The 24,964-nt window shown below is 34.2% G+C and overlaps 1 protein-coding gene across 1 annotated transcript in view; it reads left to right on the top strand.

Annotated features, from left to right (window-relative positions):
- Positions 1-247: 247 nt before the first annotated feature.
- LOC149184207 (ABC subfamily C protein) overlaps positions 248-24,964 on the top strand; it is a 60,045-nt gene continuing 35,328 nt past the window's right edge. Inside the window, 1 exon segment of the mRNA XM_089415267.1 lies at positions 248-458. Coding sequence (XP_089271393.1) covers positions 248-458 — 211 coding nt within the window.

The following is a 24,964-nucleotide window of genomic DNA, read 5'->3' as shown; positions in this document are numbered from 1 at the left end:
GCTTCATTAATCATGACTGTACCCATCACTGTACTGCATTATGTGCCATCATTGCACCATGTTTCCATCCTGACCTATGCGTTGGCTGCACCTTGCTTGCATGTTGTCCCTTGCTTACTTGTTGTCCCTAGAATGCTTGTTGTTGCATGCTAGTTGTCGCTTGCATGCTAGCTGTAACATTGCATGCTTGGTGTATTTGCTGCTAAGTACCATACAACTGTCCCAATGTTAGTTAGTAGTCGCTTGCATGCTGCTCGATGCTCCGGCTATTTCAGCAGTTCCCGGCAGTTCTAGCAGTTCTGGCTATTCTTGGCTGTTCCTGGCAGTACCGGTAGTTCCGGTTGTTCTCGGCAGTTCCGGCAGTCCCGACAGTTCCGAATTTTTTGACAGTTACGGCTTTTCCGGCAGTTCTGACATTTCCGACTTTTCCAGTTTTTCTGGTAGTTCCGGCTTTTCTGGTGTTTCCGGCAGTTCCGGCTTTTCTGACTTTTCTGGCTTTTCTGGCAGTTCCGACTTTTCCGGCATTTCCGGCATTTCTGGCTTTTCCGGATTTTCCGGCTTTTCCATATTTTCCAGCAATTCCGGCTTTTTTGGCTTTTCCGGCAGTTCTGGCTTTCTGCCCTCTGGATCAGGGCAACGTTATTCCTTAGAATCTCTCCTCCTACTAAAATTTTCCAGCTTTTCTGGCAGTTCTAGCTTTTTCGGCATTTTCGGTTTTTCCAGCAGTTCTGGCTTTTCCGGCAGTTTTGACTTTTTCGGCTTTTCCGGCTTTTCCGGCAGTTCTGGCTTTTTCGGCTTTTCCGACAGTTCCGAATTTTTTCCCTCTGGATCAGGGCAACATTATCCCTTAGGATCTCTCCTCCTACTAAAACCCAAAGACAAGTAGAGAGAGGAAGAGATTCCAAGTGTGTGTTGAAATGACTTGAAGGCCACCTCTATTTATACTAAAACGTTGAGCACATGTGGGGTTTATTTGGTCGCTGGCCGACCTTGACGAATTGTCTTATAACACAAATAAATTCATAAATCCATGAATACTTATTGGAATCGGATGATATTTAGATCAATCCTACACCTCTCGATGACAGGGATCCAAGAAAAATATCAGCTACCATAAATAAGATGACCCACATGGAGTTTGGCCCTAGTTGCCAATTTTAACACGGTCGGACATCACAAAACCATCATCAAATTGGTCTCTACCTAAGTCTTCCAGGGATCCAAAGCATTTGTTCCAACCAAGGATTCCAAGACTAGTAGCTCAACCCACGGGTGTCGTCGGGCTTCCAGAGTGTTTGTCCAACCAGGGCTTCCAAGTCTAGTAACTCAACCCACCAAGAGCTTCAAGAGCATTTGTCCAACCAAGGCTTCAAGGACTAGTAACTCAACCCAATCTGTTACAAGGCTTCCAAATCATTTGTCCAACCAAGTCTTCGAGGAACTAATAACGCAACCAAACTAAAGGAAACATGAGAACCAACAAAAAAAAAACAAGGAAATAAACCCACAATATCCATGGCTATCCAAGAAATAGAAAGGTTAGGCAATCCACCGTCAATCCTGGCAATCCTTGATGTCAGTGATAGATCATGACCAAAAATCCACATGCATATGCCATGCATGCCAAAACTAGTGAGGAAACATACGTGCAACTCGGTACTTGCAAACAAATCCCGTTGTAACTGTTGATCCCAATGCCTTCTCCACTTTTCGTCTCTTCCTTTTCCTTCTTGCTCCAAGAATCCAAGTATGCCACACCATCCAAGAGTTATCCAAGAAAACTCTAAGTCTCCAAGAGTATGAGAGAGATAGAGAGAGAGAGAATAATGAGAGAGCTCCAATACTGAACTAGCAAAAAGGTTACCAACTGATCCTCAGAAGCCTTTTTATGAATGAGGCCTTTATTTTCTTGATTTTCCATTATTTTCCTTCATTTTCCTCCTCACATGCAACCTTTAACCTTTCACCTCCTTTTTCTTCTAATTTCCATTATTTTCATAAATAATGTGCCAAAATGCCATTTTGCCTTTCCAAAACCTTAGTCATTGTATTTGCCAATTTCCTTAAACACTAAACAATCACAAGTGATCCCCATCACTAGGATTTTTCCCAACATTCAGCTTGGAATAAGTGTCCCATCAACCATGGTTATTAGTTTGCTTTTATTAAATTTTATTACATGGAATTTTCACTAGGGTTGTTACAATTTGATTCTAACCCCATATATTGGTGTCATGTATCCAAAGGGAGTAAGAGGAAGTAGGTTATGGATTTTCAAGAGAATAACTTGTCTATATTATGTTACAATGAATTCATTATATTAAATTATTTATATGATAGGTTGTTATGAAATGCTTACATGGACATTTGATATAAGTGTTTGATGGGTAGACATGATTGTGCACTCAAATCTTCATTAGAGGTGGTTGTGCTATAGTTACTAGTTAATAGATCATTATTCAACAAGTTAAATAATTAGCGCTCTCATTATGAAAAATGATGATGTCCAAGAAATTATTATCTATTCCATAGAGATATTTTAAGAAGTTATTTTCTAATCTTAACTCAGGAGATGGATAATTTTTAGTTTTGAATGGATTTGGATGATAGTATTATTTTGTAATTTATTTACAATCTTATACATATGAGATGTTAATGGGGCATTATGTTTACAATAGCTAAGGAAGCTAATTTGATTCTATATAATGTTATCGTCTCTTAGAGAATGCATAAAGGGATTTAAAATAAAGAGGGAGGACATAACAAAGGAGCTAGGGAGACTTAAGGGATGTATGTAGGATGCTAAAAGGATGGTGTAAGGATAGAAAAGGACATAAAAGGGATGATAAAGAGACCTGCACGATGAATGGGGACACAACTAGAATGTAAAAAGATGCAAAAAAAGATGTTAAAAGACATGAAGAATGCAAAAATCACACAAAAACATGCCATTAGATGAAAGGGATACATGATAAGATGTGTTAGAGATGAAACATATGAAATTAATGTAGAAAAATGATTTTTTATTTTATTTTATTACATCTCATTTTTTGTTTCCATTTGCATATATATATATATATAAAACAAGCAATTATCAAAAGAAGATGATGCAAATCAACTTATTATAATAATCATCATATAGAGCTAAAATATATAATCTAAAAAACTTGTAAATTAAAATTATTTATTATTATTATTATTATTATTATTATTCTATCTAGAGGAATCAATAACTAGGTTAGTTTGTACTCACATGACACGAGGTTGATTCCAACCACTACCACCGTAACCTCTAGGTGTCTACATATGCCCTATCTGTAGTCACATGTGGATCAAGGGGATTTGAACCTCAAACCTCCTCGCACATAACACTTCATTTTGATGGTCATCACTAATCCCTGGGAGCTAAACAATATTTTTATTATTAAAAATATGAATTTTAGGAAAGATGATTTGATTAAGCTTAAATGTATACACAATTTAATATTTCATGCTTTTATATGTGTGGTACCCTTGATATGGTGTGTAGGAAACCACTAAGGAATAAAAATTTCATCAAGGCCATATATAAACCTATATTTACACAAAAATGATAAGGATCATATCAAGTATAGGTACACATATTACTAGTTTGATGTATGTTCCAATATTTTATGCTAGATATATGTACTCATTATTCTAAAAGAATTGTATATCATTTTTTTTGTTTTCAAATTAAATTAGTTGAATTCAATCATTTATCATAACTAAAAAACAAATTACTAATTAATTAATTGTATACATATAATTATACATTAATGAATTATCATAATGTTGTTTCTGATATATCTATTCTAATTTCGAATTTCAATATGAATTCAAATATATATGTTTAATTTTAGATCTTATTTTGAAGTATGAAACAAAATTGAGATAAAAATGTTTAAAGGAAAAATTTGCCAGAAAATTCAAGGGATTTTTACTTACATTTATGAATAGAAATTTTAGTAAACCCATCAATATAGAATAACATGAGGTGAATATACCTTGATGATTACTTACATTTATGGATGGATTTTTTTAATAAATTCATCACTGTAGAATAACATGAAGTAAATGTACCTTACACAAAATGAATGGAACAAACAAAACTATATGGAATTAGGAAAATGCCCATCAACATAAGCCACCACTGATTGAACTAATCCTTTGTGATTAAAATGTTTAGAATCATTTAGCACAACAACTTTCACAACAATTAAATAAATTAACTCCTTATATTTAAAATGTTTAAAAACACCCTATCATATATGAAAATAAGATTCACTCTCAACTTTAAATTTATTAGATATCTTTAAAAACTTTATTTTATTTTTTTCCAATTAAAACTTAAACACCTTAAAACAAATTTAATTATTTTATAAACATTATATGTATTAAAATTTAGCTTTTTAAAAATTAATTTTAAAAGTAATTTAACTTTTTTTAAAATTAATAATTTGAATTTTTAAAAATACTTTAAAAAAATTTAATGTATTAACTTAAATTATTGCTAACATTGTGGTGATAGTTTATTCATATGTATAAGACATCATTAAAAAAATGTTAAATTTGATTTAATTAAGTATCTAATTTTGGAAAGTAATTTATGTTTAGTAACCTGCAATATCATGTTAAAAAATAATTTACTTATTTAAATAAGATATCCTTTAGATATCATTTTTTGGGATTCAACTGTGTTAAGTAAGTCATTCATCTATGCCATTTCCACGAGAGATCATTTTTTAGGATTCAATTGCATTAAGTAAGTCATTCATCTATGACCATTTCCATGAGAGGTAGTCATAACTGACAAATTTCTCATGATTTTTGAATAGTACACTTAGCACTCATTGCATTGGGTGATGCTCACAGGGGTGAAGAAGTGAGATTGCAACTAGTGAAATGAATCATATAGCATCAATCATCACTTCCAGGGCTTGCACCTAGTAACCAGGACTTCCCAATAGGTCACCCATCCCAGATCGCCTCTGGTTCAAGCGTGCTTAACAGTGAAGTTTTCCACAATTAGGCCCACTTAGCTTGCTACACCATTTGCAAAACCTTAGCAAGTATTGCGCCTCATGAACCATTCAAGTAGAGTTCCCTTCACTACCTTAGAAAGTATTGTGCCTCATGAACCATTCAAGTAGAGTTCCCTTCACTACCTTAGCAAGTATTATGCCTCATGAACCATTCAAGTAGAGTTCCCTTCACTACTTAAATATAAATGAGTGAAGGGAACTCTACTTGAATGGTTCATGAGGCACCATACTTGCTAAGGTTTTGCAAATGGGGTAGCAAGCTAAGTGGGCTTGATTGTGGGGAAAACTCCATTGTTAAGCGTGCTTGAGCCAGAGGCGATCTAGGATGGGTGACCTCTCGGGAAGTCCTGGTTACTGGGTGCAAGCCCTGGAAGTGATGATTGACGCTATGTGATTCATTTCACTAGTTGTAATCCCACTTCTTCACTCTTGTGAGCATCACTCGATGCAATGAGTGCTGAGTGGACTATTCAAAAAACATGAGAAATTTGTCAATTATGACTACCTCTCATGGAAATGATCATAGATGAATGACTTACTTAACGCAATTGAATCACAAAAAATGATATCTAATATAATGCACTGCGAAAACCCCTCAATACTGAAATACAAAAGAGTGAAGGGAACTCTACTTGAATAGTTCGTGAAGCACAATACTTGCTAAGGTTTTGCAAATGGGGTAGCAAGCTAAGGGGGCTTGATTGTGGGGAAAAATCCACTATTAATTGCGCTTGAGCCTAAGGCGATCTGGGATGGGTGACCTCCCAGGTGGTCCTGGTTCCTGGGTGCAAGCCTTGGAAGTGATGATTGATTCTATGTGATTCATTTCACTAGTTGCAATCCCACTTCTTCAACCCTGTGAGCATCACCCGATGCAATGAGTGTTAAGTGGACTATTCAAAAATCATGAAAAAAAATTCAGTCTACCTGCGAAAACCCCTAAATACTTAAAAGATAATCCTCTTACACAGGAAGTTATTTTTAATCAGACTTGATAAGTCCACCTAATATCATGTTGAGTTTCAAAAGTACAGTTTAGTGTTTGGATGTTGGAGCTATGTAAACTAATTTGAATAATTATCTTTCAGCTAAATTTTGTGTCCATTTCTTTGAGCATTTTCTCATGTCTTACATTTAAAATAAAAATATTCAAAATTTATTTTCATGGTGGAAGAAATTCAGAAAGAGGTTTTAATCGAACTGGTTGAACCACTTACCAAAAAACAAATTCCTTTTAATCAAGAAACTAATGTTGTCGTTGATGGGTTGTGCAACCTTTCCAAAAGCCTTCCCATCATAATATGCAATTCAAACAAGGTACATAACAACACCTTGAACATGTTAATGAACTATTTTTTCTACGGCTTCAACTGTTAGGAGAACACCAGATTGACATTTGCCTCTTACTTTTTTATTTTTATTTTTTTCTCCAAAGATTTGGTGCTTGGGTGTATTATCATCATTTTGAATCTCCTTGGGAAAATTGCTCTATTACATTGGAACCACTCTTGAGAGGTGGGGAACCCGTTCCAATGGTTTTCGCACTCCCAGGAGCTTTGGAAATGTATAGTAATATTACCTTTTCAGCGGGAGCTGTAATGAGAGCTGGGGAAATTTCCAGGAGCTTTGAAGACTATTTTTTTTGGAGTTCCAACGTTTCCTATAGTTGGGGAATACAAATCCTATAGAGAAATATGATGAGCTGGCCACAAAACATGAGCCTATGTTGAAACCTTCACAGGAATAAAGGCTACAGACATCCTTAACACGAATATACTTAATTGAGAAACTAGAGTAATCTCTTGATGGTTTAAGGAAGCGTGTGGCACCTCGAAGTAAGGGTGATATTTGGCATGTCATACCGATGAGTATTTCTTTTGTTGTTTATGTATATATATATATAGCAGAAGATTGTGCGTGCATATTGTATGTGGCAGTCAATGCTTAAACATTAGAGTTGCTTTGTTTTTTTCTCTTAAGAATAACTAGAGAAACATATGTAAAATTGTTCCTTTGTATTTTTAAGCCAGATTGTTTCAAAGATTGGTCATGTGTTAGAGAACTGATAATGAACTTGACATTTTATATGTATATATATAAGGGAGAGACTCGGAGAGAGAGACACCTAGAGAATATATCTATATATGAGAGAGATTATATATTATATATTTATTTATATTGATTTCAATATTTAAATATTTTGATTCAATATAAATTTTGATTATTATGTAAATTATATAATTAATTTATTTTTTCTTTTTATTAATATTACCACTCCCGATTAGTCGTTTCCTGTAAATTTTTGGGAAACCTCTAGTTGTTCCACACACCTATAACCAAGTTCCCAGCGTTCCCATGTTCCAGAAACTCATGCAACATAGGAAAATTGTGTCATTGTTAGTTTAAGAACTATTTACAACTGCTTTCAGATTGTCTGTCCCTCTTCTATTCATTTCATTCTGCCAAGGGATTCATGCGACGAATTTAGAGGAAAATCATAGATGATAAGAGTCTATGCTTTTCCTCAATTCTGAGAAGAAATTTACTTGAAGTTGAAGTTCAACTCTCTGTTTTCATGGAATCTTCCCTGTCCTGCACCCTAGATTTCTGATCTTTTGAGGTCATAGATGGAGGCGATTGTTGTAAGTTGAAAGGTGAATACACAGGGATCCACTGAAGCCTAGCAAACGAAGAAGAGTACATATTAGAATTGGTAAGCATTTAATGGATATCACGAATTCAAAGAAATTCAAATTTTGAATTAATATAAGACAAGGAAATTAATATATATGCGTCTGCAAAAAAATTCAGGTTTCAGTAATGAACTCCAACGTAATAGAGACAGAGAGGTGGGCCCCAACAAGGACACAAGAAGACTTAGAGAATCTACAGTCGGGATAAGGGTTGTCGTACATGTTCATCTTGTAACCTTCTTATTTACATCATTGGCACATTGCGAGGCTAAACATACACGAAAATAAAAAAATAAACTTCATCATAATCCCTTTCGAATTTTTTCAGAAGATGAAATTCGCCTCGACATGTAAAACTTATTACACCTTATTGCATCTTAACATATAAACAAGGTCGCATAGCTAGCATTCCCTATAGCTTAGTTTAATTATTGAATTTTGAAAGGTATGAATCAGTTTCTATATTTTAACTACTCTTTCTTAATTTAAATATAGTTAAATTAGAGTGAAAGACAATAAAACCATATAGCTTTATATTAATAAAATAACAAGATAATTCATGATTGCATTATCTACTTAAGCAGAGATTATAATAACTCTATTTGTGGATGATTTTTTTATAAAATTTAATACCATATTTGTTCATTTTATCTATTATTTGTATAGATTTGTATGGAAAATTTATATTTTATTGGACAAAAGGTACAATTGTCTTCTAAGAACGCTCTCATGGGAAAAGACAGATGTATAGTGTTCAGGATACCAAAGTATTTTAGTTGAAAACAAAAAGTTTCCAAGGAATATGGTAATGTCATTGCACCCTTGTTTAACATATATTTCTAAAATTTGCAGGCTATTGGTTTAAATGTGGTAGAGGTCATTTAACAACTCACAAGTTATTAACCATTTGCAGTGTTTCATCCAACTTGCTTTAATGTTAAAACATAAAGGTATAATGTAACAAATGAGATTTAACAAAATCCTATACCATGTTTCAAGTGTGAAAGTGTCATATTTTCACTTCAAAATCTATTATCTACTTTTGTGTAGGGAAATTCAACTAACAATGTTGCAATTGATTGTTATGATTGTGCAAGAAACATTCATCTTTGTTCCAAAGTTGCAGTTACCTTAATAAAAGTTTTTTTGGGAACTTTATCTCAACCCAAAATTATTACGAAATGTTCAAGAATACCGAGAACTAATTAGGGTAACTCTTGATAATATGGCAACAATGTCCCATTTTATGCCTATAACTTTCAATCACTAACATGGCTCAACAATTATCTTGTAATTAAGATTTTTTCTCTAAAAAAATAATCCTTTTTAGAATAAAGATATAACATGCATTATAGTTCAAAGTTAACTTATACTAGCAATGCTAGCAAAATAAAAATAAAACTAAGCTTAATGGCCTTAGTGAAGAGAAAGTTATGTAAAAAGTTCTTTAACAAATGCATCTCATATTTGCTACCTATTTTCATTTATAGATAAAATATCATAATAGAGAATTTGACAAAAAGAAAATCTTTGATTTTAGATTTGACAAAAAATCTTCAATGCAATATATCTTTATAATCAAATGGAAAATTAATGTAAAATTACTGAAGCTTAGTTTAAATATAGCTAAATTAAACTAAAATTAGTGAATTCAAGTTAGTGTTAAGGTTTACAATCAGGTCAATTTAGGTTTCACAGATTGGTAAATTGAGATATTTTTTTAATTGTGATTATGCATTACTTGCAGGTATGAATGAATTTGTTGCTAATTTCATTTCTTGAAATATGAATTCTGTTAGGATATTCCGACACATAGGAAATAGTTAAGTACAACTTGGTCTAGTATAGAGATAGGTATAGAGTTAGGTAAAGTGTGTTTCTTTACTATGTACATTTTGTAACTTACAATTCAACGATCACGATATGTAGTGATCCGACGGTTCATTCTCTCCTCGGTATTACCGACACTTGATCCGTGGCTTAACACCCGATTGGTCCATGATCTCTATTTAAAGAGCATGGAGGGTCATTTATAGGGTAATCCGTCTATGAGAGAAGCATATGTAAATTTTCATTCTTTTATTAATAAATTGCCTTAAGTGGTCGCATTGGCTCAGGCCGTGGACTGTTTCCCTCTTTGAGGGTTTTAACCACGTCAAAATACTGGTGTATTGATCTGTGATCTGTTTGTGAGCGGTGTCCTTTGGTGTTATGTCTAAGGAACTCACCCTGTAAATTCCTACATGGTATCAGAGCTATTTGAGGGCCATGTCCGTTGGTGATCCAAATCTGAAGCCGTTAGAACTGCATCCGACTACCGTTTCCTAGATATATTGTTTCTGACTACTTTCGGGACGAGAGGACTGCTTTGTTGTGTTGGGAGCATCTGTTCTAGTGAGGAACCCCTTTCGTTTCACGCGAAAAGGTTTCCGGTAGCCCTAGCTGCGTCATTTTTATGATCTGGAGGTATACAGTGTTTATTTGCAGTTTACAGTTATTTTCTCTCTGTTTATTTCGGTTTCGGTTTATTTAGCCTTTTTTATTACCAGATCTATACCTTCCATTTCTGCGTATGCTCTTTGCCCTGCGACTTTGTGCGATCTGGGCAAATCAGAAATTGAAAGGAAGGATTTTTCGTATGCGTATGCTCTTTTCCGCTACGCCTTAGTGTGATCTCGGAAAATCAGAAACATTGAGGAAAATATTTAGTTTCCGGCTAAAGCTAACTTCGAGCCGCAAGGTTCGTTTTTTAAAATATTTAGTTTCTGGCTAAAGCAAACTTCGAGCCACAAGGTTCGTTTTTTTTTGTATGTCCGTGTTGGGTTTTGTGTTTTTTGTTTTGTAGGGAAAAAGAGCTTTCTCAAAGCAAGCACGCAACCCAAAGCATCAACACCCCCCCCCCTCTCTCTCTCTCACAAACTTTTTGTATAACTCACTTGGTGCAAAGCTGATTTATGAGAGTAGAGTTCTTGGGTTCAAGTCTCCATTTTTTGGGGGTGGATTTTTCATTTCCGCACATTCCCGCACTTCGTCGGCGACTTCATCAATTTTTTTTCAAAAAGCCATAACTTCTTCATCCAGAAGCCGTTTTCAGAACCGTTTTCTTTGAAACGGCCTAATTTTTCGAGATCTTTCCATTGGTACACTTAGTTTCAACATATACAGCTTCAATTTCTGTTAAAAATGGAAAGTCCATGCCAAGTCATTCTTGATAGCACTAACTACTTCCAATGGTGGTCCTACATTGTGGATTTACTTAGAAGTAAAGGTCTTTACAAAATAGCCACAGGCCAAGAGACCAAACCGAAAGATGAAGACAAGGTAGCTAAATGGGAAAATAGGCAAGACCAAGCACGTGGGTTGATAGGAATGTCTATTTCTCCAGATCTTAGATTCCATATTGCAGATTTTGATACTCCTGATGAAGCACTGCAACAGATTACTAAAGTCTTTGGAATTAAAAATGAACTTAAAGCCCATCAACTTGAAAATGAATTGCTTACATTGGACCCCAATAATTTTTCTTGCATTGAAGATTTTTTGTCCAAGTTCAAGACCCTTAGACTTCTCTTGGAAGGTGTTAAGGTTAAGAAAGAAGATAGTAGCCTTATCTACTCCATTCATACTAAGTTGGGACCAGCCTATTCTGTGTTTGTTTCCACCTTCCATTCTACAAGAGAAGCCTTCATTTCTCAAGGACAAACCTACAAGTCCCCTTCCTTTGATTCCTTTTGTGATTCTTTAATAAGAGAACAAGAAAAACTCTTACACCTTGGTCTTCTTCATCTTGGAAACTCTTCTAAGAAAGCATTAGCCGCCCAGCAGCAACCAAATCCAAAGAATCCTAAGAAGTTGTATCCTAAAAAGAATGGTCCTAAACCAAACAAGGGTCCTAAGCAATTTCAGCCTCAAAATGAAAAATCATTTCAACAAAATGATAAGACAAATAAAAACAAAGGGAAGAAGACTGATAGACATTGCAACTTTTGTAATCGAGATGGCCACTTAGAATCCAAATGCTTTAAGAAGATGGAATCCTTGGAAGCAGCAATGAAGAAGCATAACATCCATTTGGAGCAATCTTCAACTTCAACTTCATCTTCAGGAATGGCACTTTCTGCATGTGGTTGTCAAGCATCTCGGTCTGGCTATGCACTAAATGTATCTTCTTCTTCTCATTCTCATGAGTGGCTCATTGATTCTGGAGCCAAAAACAAAGCCATGTTTTCTTCTTTAAATGATTGTAACACCAAAAATATATATGTTGGTGATGATAGATCTCTTAGTGTTGTAGGGACTGGAACTATTCATCTAGACAATGGTCAGTTTAATGATGTATTATGTGTTCCAACCTTATCCTTCAACCTTCTATCTGTATATCAGATAACCCATTCAGGTGAAGGTAAAATCGTTGAATTTTCACCTCACGATGTTGTAATTAAGGACCTAAGAGATCCTAGACAGATTTTAGCTATTGGCATTGCTGATGATTCTACAAGGTTGTATAAGTTTCACAACTTTGGGTCATCAAATCTTCCCTCAGTATTTGTTGCTCATAATGATGAAGTGAGCAAACTTTGGCATGAGTGATTTGGTCACTTAAACTATCGCTCTCTTCAGAATCTATGTAAAGAAAATATGGTGACAGGTCTTCCAATGGTATCTTGCAGAGATGGTGTTTGTTCCGGATCTGTACTCGGAAAACATCATCGGGACAGTTTTGAAAAACGTGCCTCTTGGCACGCCTCAGCCCCTTTACAGCTCGTGCATAGTGATTTATGTGGTCCACTTCCAATTGCTTCATTCTCTGGCTACAAGTATTTCTTAACTTTCATTGATGATTTCTCCAAACGCACTTGGGTATACTTCTTAAAACTCAAGAGTGAAGTATTTAACATGTTCTTGGCCTTTAAGGCCTTCGTTGAAAAACAATCTGGACATCAAATTCTTAAGCTAAGATCTGATAATGGCGGAGAATATGTTAAAAACACATTCATCAACTTTTGCACTGAGAATGGAATTCAAATGCAACATACTATTCCATATACTCCACAACAAAATGGTGTAGCTGAAAGGAAGAATCACACCTTAAAGGAAATGGCTAATTGTATGCTTCAATCTAAAGGACTTAGTCTTAATTATTGGGCAGAAGCAATTAACTGTGCAAATTACATAATAAATCACACTCCTACTAAGGTTTTAAAGAATATCACTCCAGAAGAAGCATGGAGCTCAAACAAACCAGATGTAAGTCGCTTTCGTATTTTTGGAAGTGAAGCATGGGCCCATATTCCAGATGAGAAACATAAGGCTTTAGAACCAAAGAGTGAAAAATGTATTTTTGTTGGATATTCTGAAGATGTCAAAGGATATAGACTTATTCCACTTAAGTCCAAAAATGTTATCATTAGAAGAGATGTAAAGTTTAATGAAAATATATCAGCCTGCGAGCCTAGTTCGGCGGATGTGCCACCTCTCCCTATCTCTTCTATTTTTGAAAATATTTCTTCTTCAGATGATGAAAGCGAGGATGAAAATCCTCCCCCACCTTCTCAGGATCCTCCTTCAGCTCCTCAGCTTCCAAAATGGGTCTGTGCTACTCGGGATGCAGCAATGATCTTGCCGATGATCCTACAGATCAACCACGTACACGTTCTCAGTTCGAGAGAGCCTCTTCTTTATTGGCTCAAGCTTCAGTGAATTATGATCCTGACACCTTTGCAGAAGCTTCAGGCCATCCAGATTGGGAAGCAGCTATGAATGAAGAATATCATTCATTATTGGCAAATGATACATGGGATCTTGTTCCTCTACCAAAGGGACAAAAACTTGTTAGATGCAAATGGGTTTACAGAACCAAGTATGGACCAGATGGGAAAGTTGATAAACATAAAGCTTGTCTTGTTGCTAAGGGTTTTTCACAAGTTGAAGGCATTGACTATACTGAAACCTTCTCCCCTGTTGCCAAAATGAACTCTATCCGCCTTGTTCTTTCCCTTGCTGCCTCTTTCAAATGGGAAGTCCATCAGATGGATATTAAATCAACCTTCTTGCATGGGGACTTGCATGAAGAAATCTATATGGAACAACCTATTGGCTTTATACAAACAGACTCCAGCCTTGTATGTCGGCTTAAGAAATCCCTTTATGGTCTCAAGCGAGCTCCTCGAGCTTGGTATGCCAAAATGGATAACTTTCTTTTAGAATCTGGCTTCTCTAGGTGTCATTCTGACAATACTGTCTACACCAAGAAAGTGGGCAAGTCTCTTATCATTCTTGTTCTTTATGTTGATGATCTTATCCTGACTGGTAGTGATCCCAACCTTATAAACCATGTGAAGTCTAGCCTTAAAAGGAAGTTTGAAATGACAGACTTAGGACACTTACATTATTTTTTCGGTCTTCAAGTCTTGCAATCCAAGGAAGGTATTTCCCTTTCTCAGTCCAAGTATGCCTGTGATATTCTACGCCACTTTCACATGGAAGACTGTAAGCCAGCCCCTTCTCCCTTTCAGTCTGGAGTCAAACTTTCAGTCACTTGTACTTCTCCTAAAGTTGATGCTACCTTATACCGTTAACTTGTAGGAAAACTTTTGTATCTAACCCATACTCGTCCTGACCTTTCCTTTGCTGTTGGCCTTGTTGCTCGGTTTATGCAAAACCCACGTGAAAGTCATTGGAAAGCAGCTAAAAGGATACTTCGTTATGTTCGAGGTACAGTTCAGTTTGGGATTCATTACAGTGCCGAAGCATCTCCTCTATTGGTTGGTTTCACTGATTCCAATTGGGCTGGTGACCCTGATGATCGGAAGTCTACTGCAGGTTATGTGTTCACTCTTGGTTCAGGACCTATTACATGGGCTAGCAAGAAACAAAGTGCCATTTCTCTTTCTTCAGCAGAAGCAGAGTATCGTGGTGCCGTAGAAGCTAGTAAGGAAGCCCTATGGCTTCGTTAGATCCTATCAGAGTTTGGTATTACCGACACTTGATCCGTGGCTTAACACCCGATTGGTCCATGATCTCTATTTAAAGAGCATGGAGGGTCATTTGTAGGGTAATCCATCTATGAGAGAAGCATATGTAAATTTTCATTCTTTTATTAATAAATTGTCTGAAGTGGCCGTGTTGGCTCAGGTCGTGGACTGTTTCCCTCTTTGAGGGTTTTAACCACATCAAAATACTGGTGTATTGATCTGTGATCTGTTTGTGAGCGGTGTCCTTTGGTGTTTTGTCTTAGGAACTTACCTTGTAAATTCCTACAAATTCATCCACCATAAGTGAATTATAACCTAAAACTACTTTTGATTGGTTATTGGCTTGTCTTCTTTAGATTTGAGAAAACATGTGAATAACCCACAACCCAAAAGCATCTGACATGAGTGAAAGTTCACACGCTTAAAAACTGCGAACAAGCTATTTTAGGTGGTAGTTTTGTATGTGCTTGCACATGCACATACACATAACCAACATAAAGCCATGTTAAACCTTGATTTATCAAGAACGTAGAGAGATCAAATCTTTTGAGTTGCAAACCACTCTATCTATTTTACATTGTTATAAGTGGATAAAATACATGCAATTTTGTTATGAGTAAAGTGGATAAAAATTAGCTTTTATTTTTTAAGAATTTTGTATAAAATATAATGTAAAGTTTTGAAAAAATTGTATTATAGTGAAATAATAAAAATTATATATATATATATATATATATATATATATATATATAAAAGTAAAAATGTAATAAAATAAATAAGAATTATTTTTAATCAAATTTATTTATAAAGAATTGTAAAAATTAAAACCACATAAAAGTTCCAAATATAATATAATATTAAATTAAATTAAAAATAATAATGAGGTACATTTTTAACAAAGTTATAATTTTGTTAGATCTAAGACTTTTGTGATCCATCAATTTAGAGAAAAGTCTTCCGGATTAATCACATCGTAAGGATTGGGTCGACGTTTCGAACCAACTAATGTGGTTCATCCTCAGGACAAGGTGAGAAATCAATCGATCTGAGAGAATAAATAGCATGGATGCATCATTGTCTAGTGTTAGCCGTTGGTGAAATAAAATCAATTGGTTAAAAATTCAGCTGTTATGTAATAAATAATTATTTATTATTGAAATAGTCGCAACTTATTAATTAAATAATAATATAATCTAATAGAATAATATTAAAGGCAAGGGTTGACCTAGTCAATGGGACTTAGGAAGAAAACTAGCCATTGAATAGTAATATTATTAATTTTACCTAATATTATTATTATATAAATTAATTATTTACTATAACGCCTAGTTTTCTACATAATATTACTATTCAACGGCTAGTTTCTTCCTAAGTCTCATTGACTAGGTCAACCCTTGCCCTTAATATTATTCTATTAGATTATATTATTACCTAATTAATAAGTTGCGACTATTTCGATAATAAATAATTATTTAATACATAACAGCTGAATTTTTAACCAATTGATTTTATTTCACCAATGACTAATTCTAAACGGCTAACACTAGACAATGATGCATCCATGCTATTTATTCTCTCAGATCGATTGATTTCTCACCTTGTCCTGAGGATGAACCACATTAGTTGGTTCAAAACATCGACCCAATCCTTACGATGTGATTAATCCACAAGACTTTTCTCTAAAGTTGTAATTATTAATATGATTAAATATTTATAGTTACACTTCCAAAGAAAGTTAAACCAATTTTTTTATTATTAAGAATATAGATTAGATGAATCTTTCGAATAAAACAATAAAATATGGAAATAAGAATTTTGGTTTCAAAATTTATGGGAAATATTTTTAGTTGTTGAGGTAAAAGAATAGGTTTCCTAACCATTCCCCACCATTTTCAGATTTAGTGCTTCTAAATCGTAAAATTCTTGATATATTTGATTTATATATTATTAAATATACTTTTGGGCTAAATTTAATCTTAAATTTGTCCAAATTACTCTCACAAATTATTTATTTACCATAATTAAAAAAAATCACTTAAATAATGATTTGAATGTTCATACACAACATTAAGCCAGTGATATCATTTATCATTTTTTCGTGTCCTCATTAAAAGACAAAAAAGTAATGTCAAATCTGTCAAGTATCTATGTAAACTAAGTTGTCAGGTATTCGATATTTTTAGAAGACATAACTAAGTTGTGAGGTATTCGATATTTTTATAAACCCTATAGGAGACCAATTGTGTAAAGCCATCAAAAAGTTTCAATATACTTCTTTGAGTTTACTTGGTCACCAAGCTAACCTACAAGGGGACATGTTTTTGTTATTATTTTATAGTTAGTCCATAACTTTTACTTATTATAGTCGAGACTTCAACCAAGTGAGAGCATCAAGTTAAAAATTAATTGGTAATTGTTCTCTTCCATGAGTAATTTAAGGATGCATTGGTGTTGCTCATTTTTAATGAGTAATGATGACCTTTTTCTGGTAAAGTATGCTAATATATTATAGCTATATATTTTTATTAACTTTTTTTTTAAGGTCTTGTGCATTGTTATTATAGCATGTTAAAAGTTTCTTAATCTGAATATTAATATAGTAATGGGTAACAATGTTAATAGTCCACAATGCATTCTATTTTTCACCTCATGTATATAGTTTAAGGTACTTGGTATAAGAATTAATTAGTTTATAGTGAATCAATTGTATCAATAAAATTGGGAAATCGAATAAATTAAAAGAGAAGAAGTGTTTGAGCAAACTCTAAAGTAAGAAAAGTGAGTATTTTTATTCTTCGTTTGAAAAGAAGATAATAAAAACAATGACATATTATTGAATTCAAATAGAGTTATATAAGGAGATATGTGAATAAGAATACATCTTAACATTTTATGTTGATAAAAATGAGTAATATATTATAGTGATTTTATGTTGTGAGTCATTTAAACTCTATATTTCAAAGGAGATTTAATGTCAAACATTCTTGTGAAAGCTTGTAGGATCTATGTGTCTCTTTTTATTCTCCCAAATAACGAGTTAGTAAAACAAAAAGTCTTCAATGCAAGTAGAACTCAATTAAAATATATGTTTCTTTTGTAAATAATTTTGAATATAACATCAAATCAACTATCATAATGAAAGTTATGTTTTTGATGGTATATCCAAAACCATGTTTACATTATTATACTAGTCAATATTAAAGATAAATTATACATGAAAGTGTTCTAAAGAGTTTCTTCATAAATGATATATTGTTATGAATTTATATTTTTAGCATATTAAGCTAGAATATGCATTTGGATTTAAATCCTTTCTCACTCTTAATTTATGGGTATTGCCATATATTTTGATATGTTTGTTATGTGTATATATGTTTTCTATGCATTTTTCTAGGATGATTTATGAACTTTCATGTATTTGGGAGTTGACTTGTGGAACCAAATGTTGTGAACGTTTTAAGGAAATTGTATTTATAAATCCTATTGCATAATAAAAGACAATCAAATAAGAGTTGGATATTGTATTTTAAATAACTTCATTACAATCTTTTAAATAATTTTAATAACAACGATAACCTAAAATCAAGTATCCATCATGAAAGTCAAATTCCCATGGTATGCCAAAAGTCATGGTCTTTAATTCATGAACTAATCATAAATGAAGAGTATGAGATGAGTATCTAATCATTTTGTCTCTATGTTGAAGAATTTCTTTTGATATTATACATCTATAAGTAAAAAGTAGAAGTCTTTAGATGTCAAACTTGATTCTAGTTAAAATAATTTTGATAGCAATGATAACGTGAAATCAACTACCCACCATGAAAGTCAAGTTCTTTTTATTCACCCAAAATTATGATATAATTTGTACATTAATCATAAAAAAAAATGTATTACAATATGAATATGTAATCATTTTATTTTTGTATTTGAAAGAGCTTCCTTCACAATTATTAAAAATCTATTATATATCAAAATTTAAAAGTAGCAAGATTATATTATTAAAAAAGTGATAACATGAAATTGACAACCTACCATCAAAGCCAAGTTTCAATAGTATACCTAAAACTATAGTCTAAATCATTAATGAAAGTACATTACAATATAAATATGTAATCTTTTTATCTTGTAATTTGTTTATGAATGGAAAATAGTTTCCTTCAAAATAATTAGATATCTATATTAAAATTGGAAAGAAATGAAATTATAATATCAAAAACTTAATTAATTAGTTAAATAACATGATAATATTCTTTTATTAAAATTAAATATTTTTATATAATATTTCATGATTTTTAAAGTATAAAATTTCTTATTATAAAATCTCATATTTATTACGAATGATCTTTATATAATAAAAAACAAGTTATATTCTTTTATTCACATGTTTACATTACATTTTAAAAATCTAAAATATAAAACCAAGTAGGTTAAACACAATATAAAACTCCCATACTTAATGAATACATTGTACATAATGACGTACAAAACTCTTGGACTTGGTAGCCAAGTTAGCATCTCAAAAAGTTTTCCAGAAACACAAACAAATTCGAAGTAAACATACGAGAACTACTTTCGTTTGGATTCCATTGGAGCATGTTGTTTTAGTAGTATTGTTAGGGGATAATCAATAGTGTCTTCCAATGACAAAGTGTATATTGAAATACTATAAATTTAATGTGGTTTACCAATAGCTCAATCACCATTGGCAAGTGGTTGGATGATGGTTTAGTGCGCTATGGATACAGATTGTGATGCAGGGGCTACTTTGCGTATACCCACAGTATGCATGTACAATGCATAATCACATTCTTCCCAAGAATTTTTAACTCTCTGTCGAGTTAAATCCTCATTGCTTATATGGTTAAGGCTCTTTAATAAATCTCATGCGGAAATGATTTATTAACTAATCATAATTTACCCTTAATCCATCCTTTCATTACTATCGGAACTTTATGCACCCTCTTCATTAATCCTTCGATTAATATTTATGCCCCCACATATATAACCAAACCCCACTCTTTATCTTTGGTTATATTGGACTTAAACCACATAACCCTTATCGGCGCTATTTCTATTATAATGTTTATATAATAGAAATCACATAAACATACCTTTCCACTTTTACCGAGACTCCCTTTATCGCTATCGCAATCGCCATCCTTCGCGGGTCTCATTAACACATTCTTTCTTCTCCTCCGATATGCGATTAACACAACCTTCCGAACTTCAAATATATACACCGCATTTATAACCTTATCGGGTCCACCCCATATCGCTTGTCGCATTTGTTTAAGTCCGATACAGCACCACTAAATATTTGCGATGCGATCACTTCATTAATCGCATCGGAGCAATCACATATCACAATCACTTGTGGCCGAGGTTAGTTCATTCATCAGTGAAACATTCCGATGCGAAATTAATCTCCATCATTGATCTTCTTCTTGATCCAACGGTCCACGCTTGATATCGCTTGATCGCAATCGGGCTTTGCTTAAGGCTGGGTTTCATTCACTTAATAAGTTGCGATGCGCTTCCAACTATCTGATCTCTGCGATCTAATTTCAACCATTGATCTGTTGGATCCAACGGTCCCTGTGCACCGATTCTTCAACTCTTCACTACTCTCATACTTGGGTTTTTCGTTGTTCTTCAATGTCTCCTCTGTGTTTCGGGTTTCTTCAATGTTCTGGGTCTTCCGCTATTCCGCTGCGCATTCCTCCTGAGCTTAACTTTTGTGTGATTCTTCCATCACTGTACATCCAAAGCATTTCTTTGAACCTTCCTTCGAATGGATTCAATGATCCATCATGATCCTCTGCCTCACTCTCCTCTTCTCTGTGTTTCGCCGAATCCTGCCTGCACACATCTATTAACAGAATTTTGATTCACTCATCACACATCGTTCAATATTCGAAACACACTTATACAGTTCTAGAATAAACCTCTGTATATATATACATAAACAACTGATTACACATCGAGACTCTCTGTCTCTCAGGCCTGATCTTCAATATCAGTGGCCTCTGTTTCACACTCTGCCCGTAGGCTTACAGTCACACTCTCACTTGCTGACTGGCTAGCTGGCTGGCTAACTAACCTCTCTCTTTTTTTTTTTCAATACATTATTAGAAATTTCACAATTGAGGAATTTTTCCTCAGATTCCATATGATCACAAGGATGCTAGTTATTTAGCTCTTGCTGTATCTCACATGTACTCTTTATATTGTCTCAATATAATACTATATAGATTTTTCTCTCTGAAAAAGAGGAATTGTTCCTCAGTTACTTTTCAGTTGCTCAAAAGTTTCTTCAAACTAGTTCCTAACTAATCCTAACTTGATCTGCTTGCCTAATTTAAAACTAATAATCGCTGAGTCAGCCTTAATGTTAAATGAACCACTAAATAGATTCCCTATATACGCTTGCTAAGAAATAAATATTGTTTTACATGAAATTTTACAATGGCCCCTTCTTGGCTAACGTCTAGACCCTTAGGTCCGACTAGATACTACGAGCTTGATCTTTGAGAGCCAATGCTCCTGCATCAGATTGTGTCAGCTGAGACTTGGTACAAGCTAATAATTATTAAAGAGCAGACAGATTGTGTCAGTTGAGACTTGGTACAAGCTAATAATTATAAAAGAGAAGACAAGCCAATTAAATTTACAAAAATTAAAATAAATAAATTTAAATATTAATAACTTTGAGACTTTGCTATGAAGTGTATGAGCTGAAAGCGATAACGATAATCTCTTGTTGGCGGAAAATCTTGTTAGTATAAGCTTATAATGATTACTCAATAAGACAGAGTACTAAACAACCAATTAGGTGCAAGAAAATTAAAATAATTTATTTTAAAAAAATAAAATAATTTTATTTCTTAAAATTAACTTTAATAAATATGATTTAATTTTTAGTTAAAAATGAAATTAATTGAGAATCAAACTATATCCACTGCTGCAACAAGGATAATAAACTCAACCTCGTTGTCACAATTTTATATTACTAATTTGATCAACATAATAATGATGTTTACCTTATTTTCATGGAGGAAAAAATGATCATATATATATATATAACATTGTTATTCACATTGAGATATAACGGCCACCCCATGCTCATTACACCCGAAATTAGTCCGCTTGGAATTTGTAGTAGCTACAAGGAATTACTCACGATTGCTTTCCAAAAGTGTCAATACTTTAATCTTCTCTATTATTAGGTAGTAAACTACATGAATTGCATTATCCATCCTTGATAAAACTATAGTGGCTCTCGGGGTGAGGCCTACTTATGAGAATTAGTAATTACAAGATGACAGTTTTTGACATGTTGCTTCCACAACATAATCATTTTACTTTGGATATCACGAGAGATATCCATTGAGAACATGGTGTCACACTCCACATCATGAACATGGTGTCACACTCCACATCATGCTTTAATGGATAAGAAACGCTTTCGTGCAGATCAACGCATATTCAACTCTCTCTTTTACATGTTGCCACAAAGAAATTCCTTTCACACCCTTAACCTCACTTTACAACACCACAATATTTCTCATATCGGTCCACAACCATCCCTAGAGGCAATTTGCGCATCTTTTTCCTTAATATTCAAAGTGTTTTCAAGTTATTTATTTAATGACACTGACATTCTATCACGAAAGAGATTACAATATACCAAGTAAATTATAGGCATGAACATAGAATCATGAACTAGGTTTCTACAAATTAATCTCAAAGTCACGTGTGCAAAACTAGTAGTAAATCTACAATTAATTACATAGCCTTGAAACTAAAGTTTATAACATAGCATTGCACATAAGCATAATTTAACATGACATAAGCAAGAATACTTACCTATATGGACTCTCCACATTCTTCCTTTCCATAGACCATGGGTTTCATCCATTTCAACCATGGGTCACCCTTAAGCCAGCGTTTCAACTCCATGGGAAACAATGACCAAATATAACAATACATCCATGGCTAGGGTGCCAACCCAACAACCATGTTGTCTAGGTCTCTAGGCACCCTCGAGGCTAACTGTCAAGGTGTCAACCCATAGCCATGCGACTCTAGGGCTTCAGTAACCCTCCAGGCCATCAAACTCACATATCCACTTCCTTCGAACTTGTACCTAAATGATGTCTTATGGCCATCCACGAATGTCTCAGTTGCTTCCCCCGAAATTGCGCCCAGGTGGCACCTTACAACCCGCCAGGAAGGCCAAACCATCATAGTAATAATGAGTAGTCATAATGTTAGTTTTTGTAGCATCGAATGTGTTCTAGCCACAAAACTTGGTGGGTAGGCTAGAATACATAAGATCTCCATAACCCATAAATTGTTTCTGTAAATTCTGTCTAGAGATGGTTTAATTAGATTATTAGCCAATTTTTAAAAATTTCCTAAATCTAAACTTAGGGAATATGGTTAATTTATCATAATTAATTAATTCAAGGTGAGAATTCTCTAGAAACTCACATGGATCAACTCTAAGATAATCCTAGCCCTTGATTATGTTTTAATCTTAGTCATTGGTGCTCCAACAGAGGATTATAAGAAGTTGTCGATGGGCACTTAGAGAATACACCAGAGACACTTGGATACTTCTATTTTCCAGAGTAGCAGCAGTCAATTGCTGGAGATTTCGAGCTTGAGTGAGGAAACAAAGACGATGAGGGGCAAAGATAGTGAGGCTGGAGGAAATTTTACAGATCTAGTGAGTGCATTTGCATATAGGTCGAGATTACTTCAGGAGACTGTGTAGAGGCAGCGCAAAGCCTCAAGAAGGAAATTTGAGTTGTTGGGAAGGAAGATGTTTTCAATTCCAAAGGTCAAACAGAGTTTCGAGAGCATCCAAGAGAGATTTTCCCAATTAGCAGCAGGGAGGATGGCTAGAATAGTAGTCAATTCGAGAAACAATTGCAGTAGGCAACATCAAGTTGACATAGAGCTTGCGTAGATCTAGTTGGACGACTTGTTTTCCATAGGTAGTCTAGTGCCTAAATTACTAGAGAGAGGGTAAATTCCCTCTAGATATTTTAGCCAGTATTTTCTCTACAAGATAGCTAGATTTTTGCACCCTGATTATTGTACTCAGAATTTCTCACTGCTGCATAATAATAAAAACCCTGAGTCATTGCACCGGTTTTCCCAAGTTGGGTTTTTCTGGGGACATTTGTCCAAAAATAACGGTGAAAGTTTTATGTGTGTGTGTGTGTGCTAGTATTTTTTTAGTTTCCAATGCTATTATTTTTTTGCAATTTATTTGTGAAGGTTGCAGCGTGATTAATTTTGTATTTGTCGTAGCAAATAAATTGTTAAATTAATTAACGATTAGAAGAATTAATTCCAGTTGTTGCAATAGGATTTTAGGTTTGAAATTCACATGGTATCAAATCGTGAATGATCAGCTAGGAATCTTAGAAGAAAAGGAAATAACTTCGCTACTCAGAGGGAGCAGGCTGGAATTCTTAGAGTTAGTGCAGTGCTCAGACAGTCAAGCTGAATTGCTCAGGCAGAAAATTGTTTTTCAGTTGCAGGCCTCAGAAAATTCAAGTTGCTTGGGTTAGTGATTCTAGCAGTCAAAGGGAGCAGTAGAAACTCAGATTTTCACTGAGCAGATTCCTTGGTTGGGCATAGATGGTTTTGCAGCAGTTACTAGAGTAGAATTTGTACCAGGTGGAAGAGAAAAGCACACACATCAGAGGGAAAATTTCTCTCAGGGGATCTCAAGATTTAGAGATCTAATTTGTTTTCCAATTACAGATTAGCAGTAGTTGTGAGCACATATTATCACTCAAGAAGGGAGTGAAAGTAGTAGATCCAACAACCGAGTAGCGAGAAAGAGGGAGATTTTTTGTTCTATTTTCTCCAGTTTTGAATTTCACAGGTTTTGAAACTTTCTGGGGATGACCGTACGATATTTCTAGAGGAGGAGGTGCGAGTTAGCCAGAATGTATATTTGGGTAGTAGTTCAACTTCTAGTTGTTGGAAATGAGTGTCAGAGGAAGTGTGACCTCTATAGTGTGAGTTGCAAAGAAAGGAAGGGTCCTAGCTAGGGACTAAGCTTGGAAGGAGATAGCCTGGTACCAAATCCAGAAGGAGGAGTATGAAACTCCAGTGTGCTGAATGGGCAGGGTCCAACGTAGTTGCAACAAGGAGATCAGTCAAATCAGTTACAGATTCTTGCAGCGGGACCATCACCTTTTCTACAGGA

This window comes from Pinus tabuliformis, chromosome 3_2, assembly GCF_031772625.1.
Source record: "Pinus tabuliformis cultivar Carrire ecotype Pingquan chromosome 3_2, CPIR1, whole genome shotgun sequence".
NCBI classification, from domain to species: domain Eukaryota; kingdom Viridiplantae; phylum Streptophyta; class Pinopsida; order Pinales; family Pinaceae; genus Pinus; species Pinus tabuliformis.
Note: the sequence above shows the minus strand (reverse complement) of the source record. Positions and strands in the feature narration are given on the sequence as shown.